A 9,465-nucleotide genomic window follows, 5' to 3' on the forward strand; every position below is an offset into this window, starting at 1 on the left:
ATTTTGGTTATTATCAAGAAAACCATGGAAAATGGCTAGATATCAGCTCTTAAATTAAACTCTTATGAGCTATTTTTGTTGTTATCATTATATTTGTCCAAACAAATGTCATTGTCAGTTCTTATGCTCTATAATTATATAGCATGTTTTCAACCGCATTCTGACTGTTAGAGTCAATGGTCTAGAGGGATTTATTTCTGATTGTACAACTGGTTTAAAAATAAGTGTGTCACACAGTTGCACCATTTCTTTGCTGCTGTTATTTTGGTTTGTTCCCCGCTGCACTTTCTCAGTCATAGATTTCCCATGTTGCTAATGTTGAGAACAATATGAAAATCCATTTCTACCAATGTGATAAAAAAAGTTATTATAAGGAGAAACTTTCTCAAATTATTTCCCACCTTTTATATATTCAGGAGGCAGTTTCACTGAGAGCAGGTCTCTTTTTCAGAAACGTCCTGATCATTCGCAGTACAACCACAGACGATCTGCTGCCTCTGAGCAGCTCCAATTCAGGGCCTTGCTCAAGGGCACTTCAGTGGTGAGAAAGCATGAGGGGCACATGCTCCTCACCCACATTTATCCTGCCGGTCTAGGGGATTTAACCGACAACCTTCTGGTCACATACTCGCTTCTTACCACCGACCACAATGATCCCTTTAGACTTCTATCTGAAAATCATGAGAAACTTTCTCAAAATAATGATTTAGTATTATTATTTTTAGATACTATGACCTTATTTTGAGATAACTCATTATTTTCAGATACTAAGTCATTTGAGATAAGACATTACTTTAAAATACTAGGACATTACTTTGAAAATGTTTTTTTCTTCTTTTTCATCACATTAGCAGAAATAGGCTTCCATATATGAGAAAGAGGAAGTGAGAAGGAGGTACTGAAAGCCCCATGAAACACTGCACGGCCCATAGCTCGTTGAGAAGAGGAAGTGTAAGCTACAGGAAAGTTCACTAAACACAAGTGTGAAAACAGACAGGCGGATTATTCTCACAATCAGGTAAGACCTAAACTTTATTTTCCATCTTTATTCGTTTCTTCTGTGTGTATGAATAAGATTGTAAAGATTATGTTTAATTTAAACTATTCTTTTTTGCTTATCATATAGAAATGTGTTGATGTTACATGTCCTGAGAATACTTGAAAAACAGGACCCAATGAAGAAGAAATAGGCCGAAAATGACTTTAGAATTAATCACATGATCTGTCATCTTATAATACATCAACTATATGTACAAATACATGCTTTATTGAAAAACTAAGTATGGCAGCTATAGTTTTGTAATTTATAATGTATAATAAAACCTAAAAATAGATCAAATATTAGCAAACTACTTTATAGTTGTGTCTGTATTAAACCTACAGCAACTAATTTGTTATTAGTAGATCGACAATTTGATGCTTTTGATTCAAATATCATCTTAAACATATATTCTCTGGTATGTAATATTTTGGGGAACTTGTGGAATTTCCAAACTAAACTAAACCCCGGTGATGTCATCAGCAACACCAACTATAAACGCTGTGATGTCATCAGCAACACCAACTATGATGCATTTATGTCATTTTTAATAAACAAAAAATGTATTCGACACACACTTTCTGCTGGTGAACTGAGAATAAACACAGGAAGTGAGATGTGTCAGCGTCTCATCCCCGCAGTGTGACCATGACACACATACGCACACACCCTCATTTACTTGTGTCAATTTTGGGGGCCTTAATCGACTTGCATTCATTTCCTTAAGCATAACTACAACTTGCCTAAGCCTATCTCTAACCTTAACCATTTACCCAACACGGCTATTGTCCCCAATTGGACAAGTCGTTCCCAATTAACTGGTCTTTAGTCTGTGTCCCCAAAGGTAGTCTAAATACACGCACACATAAATAGTATGCTGCTGTGTGCAGATCAAATTTATTTTGGCTTCCTCTTTTCATATTCGATGAAATATATGATGATCTGTTTTTTTTTCTTGTTGCAGGTCTGATAAGAGGTGTTACAGAATGGCTCAAGGTTGCCTCAAGTGTTTAAAGGTCACCATGTGTGTTGCCAACTTCCTTTGTTTTGTACGTATGTCCAGTTTCACATTCCGTGCTCATTATGGTACATGTTTTTGATACAAATTATAATATGATAAGTACGCAAGTATATGTAACACCTGAATACCACCTGCTTTTGTTGAGAGTGTGTCAAAACTAGTTAGCAAGCTGTCAGAAAAGCCTAAATTAGAGCCCCTAGAAGGAACTATCATTAAGTGTTGGTTCTGGCACAAAAGCAGTAGTGTCATTGATTTCTAGGGGAATCCGACCAAATCCAACCCAGTGGCAGGCATTAAGAATAAATATATAGAAATAGGCAATATTCTTGCTGATTGTCTTGTTTATGTAGGTCATACAGAGGCATCAGTACTAAAAAGCTGCAGTAGGTAACTTTTATAAAAATAACATATTTTTTTAAACTTTCACTATATCCTGACAGTAGTTCAAAAGCCCAAAGTTTTATTTATAAAAGTTACCTACTGCAGCTTTAAATTGAGACTGTTTCATTAAACTTTTATGATTTATTTACTGATGCCTCTATAAACAAACATGACCATCAGTGAGAAGATTGGTTATTTCTATGTAGTTATGTTAATGCCTGCCACCGGGTTGGAATTGGAATGAAAAGAAGCAGTGAAAACAGTACCGCTTTTGTCTACAGGGGCTGCTTTAAATAAAACCATTATGTATTTGTATTTTATAAACTTAGCTTAAGCCATTAAATAAATAAAAAAAAGCGAGGCACTAGGCTCTGGTGGTGTTTCTGTGATGGTGTGTAGCAGGAGCTGACCGCACTGTTTTCTCCTGTCAGATGTGCGGTGTGGCTGTGCTGAGCTTCGGCGTGTACATGATGGTGAACTTTAAGTTTGCCGCACTCACCCCGACCTTGGCCAGCTTCAACTTGGCCAACATGCTGCTGATCAGCGGCATCGTCATCACCTGCGTGTCCTTCCTGGGTTTCCTGGGTGCTCTGAAGGAGAACCGCTGCCTCCTCCTGACGGTACGACACACACAAGCACCCCCTGGTGCTCCAACTCTTTATGGTGATGTTCTAGTCCACCTGCTAACTTTTCATTGTCAGCTATTCAAGTTTTTCATTAGCTAACTTTGACATTGTTTGTAGTGCATAATCGCCTCACAGATGAGAAACAAGTCTACCTAGTAACTTACCTTATAGGGACTATTTTTTTTGTTGAAAGGAGTTTCATTTCCAACTGTCCAGTGTTCTGTTGAATATCCAGAGTAACTGAGACACTGTTTCTATTGCTCTTAATTCATTTTAATGCTGTGAACATCTCAGTATCTCAGAACCTGGACTAACGTAATCAAAATATATCTGCAGGGCTAGATTAAGCTGGTACAAAATTGACACTGTAATTTGGGTGAACTGACCCTTAAAAGCTTTTTTGTAAGCATGCTTGATTTCTCTCAAACATTGGTTGCGGTCACAATTCATTTTTACCACCAGCACGTCACGGTGTCTTAAAAAAGCCTCCAAACCTTGCATCAGAACCCACTGAGTGAATTCTGAATAAGAGACACGACAACATGCTCCTGTAAAAGTTAACTACTTTACATATGTTCTATCACTAATATAATAATTCAGTCATTAAAAGATCATTTAGATTTAATATACTTGGGTCTTATTTTCACAGCTTTTTACCAACTTTTCTATCAGTTAGGATCACATTGTATCCTTATGGCTTTGGCAGGGTCTGCCAAATGCTAATACATTTTGGTTGTGGCGGAAACAATTTTATTGTTTTATTTGTTATTCTTGTTGATGGCAATTTTGTATTTGATTATTCTCCTGCTGATTTATCCTTGATTTGTGCACTAATGGTAGTTTTGAAAGGTGTTATATAAGTAAAGTTATTATTATCATTAAAATGAATTGGGGTCACAGGCCAGGTGGCCAGTAAATACTATGGAATCACAGTGTAGGGCCAGGATTACATCAGTGTGTTTGCGGTGTATACCAATCAAGTGAGGAGTCAGGTCATTTTACCATAAGACTCAATACTATCAGACCTCTTATTTTGCAACCCACAAAGCTGCCCCCTGCTGGCCATTAGAAAGAATGTAGGTTTAAGACACTTCAGTGTTTCACTTCACAGACCTGGAGGCTCTGTCCACTAATTATACACTGTCAGTAGTTCACTGCTTACTAGCATTAGCATGCTAACATGCTAAACTAAGATAGTGTGCATTTTAATCATAACCTGATAAACATTAGCATGGTAACATGATGTTAGCAAAAAAAGCTCAAAGGGGGCAAAGGAACAGTGTGCACAACAACAATAGGAACTGTAGGTTAGAGTTAAAACAGGAAGTTGGTCTGCAAACTGAGATGCATGTTGTTGTAGCACTCTGGAATGAACTTTCACACTGCATGCCTTATTGTCCAGTTCTGATTTATTGTTCAGATCTGATTTTGTTTTGTTTAGCTGTTTATTAATATTATACTGTATAATTATTTGTTAAATGTGACCCATATCAGATTCCAGTGGGAACAGGTTGCGCTTCTGAAGAGACCCACATGATGAATGTAAATCTAGAGTGAGATAAAAGTCGCATTTCAAAAAATCAGACCTGTATCTGATTTGGACCACATGTGAAAGTGGCCTGAATCAGAATCCAATAGATCAGATTCCATGTGATTGGTGCTGTTCACAGTGAAAAAAACTGTCAAATATGAGCAAAATAAAATCTGATTTGGGCCTCAGTCAGTACAATGATTACTGATAAGAAAGAAAACAAGACTCAAGTTGCAATAATCTGGAATTTTCCTTGCATTTCTGTAAATATTATGTGGTGCTGTCATGTATTTACATGCATTTCAAAGAGCAAAAATAAAATAGAGGTTGTGAAACATACTCTGTCAACAGTTCTTCCTGCTGCTGTTCTTCCTCATGCTGGTGGAACTGACTGTGGCGTGCTTGCTGCTTGTGTATGAAAGAGAGGTAGGGTCTCATCCATCAGTCCGACTCAGTGTGTTGTGCGAATATAAGACACACTACTCACTATGTGTAATCTGCAAATTCCCCCTCACCATTTAGATTGCTAAATTGGTAGCAGATGATCTCAACGAGGGTTTGAAAAAGGCAAAACAAACACATTCAAATTCAACGAATGCGATTAAGAGTGACTGGGATCTGGTTCAGAAGCAGGTAAGTGTATCAGAGCTCATGTGATACAGTGACACAAAGGATAATGGGTGTGGGTGGTGTGCTGAAATACTGAGAGCTGTGGTCTCAGTCTGTTGTTATGAAACATTTTCTTTTCTCTGAATGATTTGTTTCAGCTTAAATGCTGTGGAGTCAATAATCTGACCGACTGGGGAAGCAACGTGCCTCTATCTTGCCAAGACAAACCTGACAGCGGGAACCACTGGAAAAAGGTAGAGTGGTGTTACCGCTGTGACCAGCTTGGAGCTTGTTTTGACATACTGTAGAGGTCAGGGTCACATATCGTTGCATTTGACTGTTCAGATTTCTCTGGCTCCTCCTAGTGCTCCTTGCAAAATCCACCGGTTAGCTAGCTGATACCTGAGTCTAATTCCTGATAAAACCTGATTGTTTCACAGATTAACTGCCTCATGAACTACTGTCAGGATATAGTTAAAGTTTCAGAAAATATGAAATAAATGTATTTTTAGAAAGGTTACCTACTGCTGCTACTCTCAACTTTCTGCTCTTTGTTTGCAGGGCTGTTTGATAACGTTGAAGAACTTGTTTGAGGAGAATTTCTTAACAACTGGGATTTCTGTCATTGTCCTCTGCATTGTTGAGGTAAACCAATTATATCTAACATGTTAAATATAAAATGTCAGTACCAAACTGCACGGAAAACAGTTACAATTTGTTAACGTCTTCATAGAAAATCTAAGCACATGAATTGTGCTGTGGAGTTATGGCAGTTGATGAACGTTCTATTAAAAAATTAGTGATTCACTTATTGTGTGTGTCAGTCTATAAAAAAGGCAAGTGGCAGCTACCACCCCAGTTTGGTGTCAAATTTAACACATTCATTTAGATAAATGTTAAAAATAACACGTTAAAAACATGACTTAACACACATTAATTATCTGTTATGGCCACATGTAAGACTGCAAGTGATAACTTAGATCTAAAGTTAATGAAAAAAGACATGTATTTGTAAAAATGTCTGAAGATTTGGAAATAAAACTATGTATTGATTTCTAATGCCACCCTTAGATATTTCTATTCAATGCTTTACTATGTGCCACAATAATGTTTTTGAGTATAAATATCTTCATTTAGGGGCTTTTCCAAGCAAATGTTGATATAAGTTATTGTAATTAAATTGCCATATATGTTTGCCACCCCTTAAAGTCTCCATACCAGCTTCTGGACATGCCATGGATATTCTCTAGACCCGCCCCTGCTTACAGGTGGCCATAAACACGACTTCAAATTAACTCCTTAGCAGCTACATATGGTGGCAATAGTGCATTCATTAATTCACAACTCCCTATATAGTAGAATCAACAGTTCCCTTTATAGTAAACACATTTTTGGATACTAGTGTCCAGTGACTGATTTTTGCATTCATAAAATGTGACAAATTGCATTGTGGGATTGTTATAAGGTTTGATAGTAAATCTGCTCAATTGCAAAAATGTGTTTGCTTCCAAAAAAAAAAGGAAATATGTTGTTTTTTACATATGGTAACAGCTCTCTGTTCTTTTTTTGTGACAAAAATCAGACAACAACTTAATCTGTCATGTCTTACAATTTCTTTTAAAATCTTGTTTTTTTGACAGGTCTTGGGAATGTGTTTCGCCATGACGCTCTTCTGCCACATCAGTAGATCTGGACTGGGCTACAAGTTATAGACAATATTCTCTCACAATATATCTTGTCTATGTAGTTTTAGTTAATGCTGTTGTACAGTTCTGTCCTGGTGGATGGCTAGAGAAGGTATGGTATGTTTCTAAAAACGCTTAAGATCAGAAAATTACTATTTTGTGACAAAATTGTGAATTTAATTAGCTTATGTTTTACCGTAATAACAAAAAATTTTTGAGGCTGACTCAGAACAAACTTTGTCATTCATTGAAGGCAAAAATGTTTCCAAGATGACAATTCTGGCCTTCTTTTTGATGTAAATTGCCATTTCAGTCTGAGTTGTGTGAAATGAAAGCCATTCTATATGACTTGCTTGCTGTTTAATTTCTACGCTGTACATCTTTAAGTGAATAATTCTTGTAAAATATCACATCCACTGTAACTTTTCAAACTAAACAACTTTTAGAAATCTTATAGTAAACCAATAAAGTATTGTTTGCAGTATTAAGACTGCACCATAGCCTCCATTTTGACTGCCTTCGTGTTTTCAGATGATTTCCTGCATCGAGCTCGCAGCTATAAAAGTAACCACTTCCTCTTTTGACCCTGTTTAACCAGAAGTTGGTTCCTCTAAAAGGAACAAAAAAAACAACTGCCTGACACTTATGTTTCTCTAGATCTCATTATGTAAGCGGAAGCAAAAAGTGTTTTAAATTCATTAACCCCTAAATAAATATTAAAGTGTCAACATTTCCTTGTCCCAATTGAAATGAGGCAGATGAGATTGTACAAAATGTTGAATACAAGACAAGTAACACAGATGAAATTTATTTAAAGAATAAATCCTGCATCAATATTTTAAGACAAAAAAAAAACTAAAAAAATACTAAGATTTCCTTTACACTTTAAAATAATTTTGTTCTTTTTGAAACCATCACACAAAAAATAGAAACAAATACAATTTTTGTAATAAAAAAAAAGTAACTGTACACAGCAGAATATACCATTTATTGCAAACTGAACACCCCTGACACCTCAAACTATAAACAAGTATTGCAATTCACCTAGAGATATGAAAAGACAAAGAAAAAACTACTTTCATACAGCTCTCACATCTTCTCTGAAACAAACAGCTGTGTTAAGCCTGGTTTCCCCCTCTGCTGCGGGCAGCACAGTATCTTCTATGCGTTGGGTCCATTTTAACAGGGATTTCCAGTAACCGTGGCACTTGTTCCCTCTTCCTTTTAGACATTAGATGAACATGGCCCTCTCTGGGAGACCCCACGCTAACACAAAACTGAGCCAAAATGACTCACTGTCCTTTCTGAACAGGGAAAGAGTCCTCCTCCTCTGAGTGGGGGGCTTGTGACATTGATTTACAGGAAAGTTGGTGCGACATTATTGTAAAGCATGCTGACTTTGACATTCTGTCCTTGCTATTGCTGGAAGGTTATAAAAAGCAGCTCATGTAGGAAAGGTGTTTTTTTTTCTCCATTCAGCAGCCTTAGGCCACTGAAATACTTAAAAGCTACACTTACATAACACAGGACACGCTCAAGTTCAACACGTAGCCCACCGTATAACAAAGTTACTTTTACGGTATTTTGAAGTGTTGCCATTAATAAATGCTGTTGTAGTGAAACCCTATTAACAAAATGTTGCTAAAATGTTTGATACCTAGTTTGTTCAAGACAATTAAAAGAAAAGCCATTAGAAATGCCCCTGCAGGAGACAGTATCAGGATAAAAGTCATTTAAAAAGGAGCAGACAGTACCGTGCCTAAAGAACATTCTTGTTAAAGAGAGAGCGCCCTGTGATGGCGTGAATGTTGCAAAGAGTGATCTCTCTCTGTAAACATTTAATCCACCTCAAAGAGACGAGAACATCTACAAAGACATCAATAAATAAGAGAAAGACAGAAACAAAGTCTTTCCCAACCCTGGTTCACAAATCCCCAACCCAACCGCCGCTGGTTAAACCAATATCCCCATGACCACAATCACACATAGAAACTGGAATGAGTAAGAACAGTTCGGGTACCCAGCCCCTACTTTAACATTAGAATCTCAACGTCGGATCTGCTGTCAGTCATTAATGACCAACACACGTTAACATCTGCCCTGCTCAGTCACATCACAAAGAATGTACAGAGAAGCAAGGTCAGTTCACAGAACACCAAACACCACCTCACAGCTGCTGCTAGTCCACAGTACAAACCATGTGACTCTTTAGTATCATGGTGCTAATACTTCCTATATTACCAATTACACCACAGAGCAATGAACTCAGCATTGAACAGTTCCAAAGAACAAAATAGAATCGTTTTCTCAGTTGGTATTTTTAAATTTGAAACACTTCTCAATCACTGTCAACAGAAAACGTTATTTATCAAATCCAGAAGTTTTATAGTTATACATTATCCGTTTGCTCCACACTGTGCACTGTCAAGTGTCTGCTTCCAAACTACATGATTGGATTATTATGGTTTATAATCCTAAAAATCTGTCGGAATTTTAGGCATGAACTAAAACCCATCAAAATCCTTTCCATTGGTAGTGGAGGCGCTGACGAGATGAGCTTTCAGGGAATACAG

At 37.0% G+C, this 9,465-nt stretch overlaps 1 protein-coding gene across 1 annotated transcript; it reads left to right on the forward strand.

The window, feature by feature from the left end:
• Positions 1 to 843: 843 nt before the first annotated feature.
• zgc:64051 (leukocyte surface antigen CD53) lies at positions 844 to 7,395 on the forward strand. The gene is made up of 8 exons (XM_035657941.1): positions 844 to 1,018; positions 2,004 to 2,088; positions 2,873 to 3,061; positions 4,950 to 5,024; positions 5,121 to 5,231; positions 5,366 to 5,461; positions 5,769 to 5,852; positions 6,848 to 7,395. The coding sequence occupies exons 2-8, from the start codon at positions 2,026 to 2,028 to the stop codon at positions 6,917 to 6,919; spliced, it is 690 nt and encodes a 229-aa protein (XP_035513834.1). The 5' UTR covers positions 844 to 1,018; positions 2,004 to 2,025; the 3' UTR covers positions 6,920 to 7,395.
• The last annotated feature ends 2,070 nt before the right edge of the window (positions 7,396 to 9,465 follow it).

This window comes from Morone saxatilis, unplaced genomic scaffold, assembly GCF_004916995.1.
Source record: "Morone saxatilis isolate NCDOM2014 unplaced genomic scaffold, NCSU_SB_2.0 Contig16, whole genome shotgun sequence".
Lineage (NCBI taxonomy): Eukaryota > Metazoa > Chordata > Actinopteri > Moronidae > Morone > Morone saxatilis.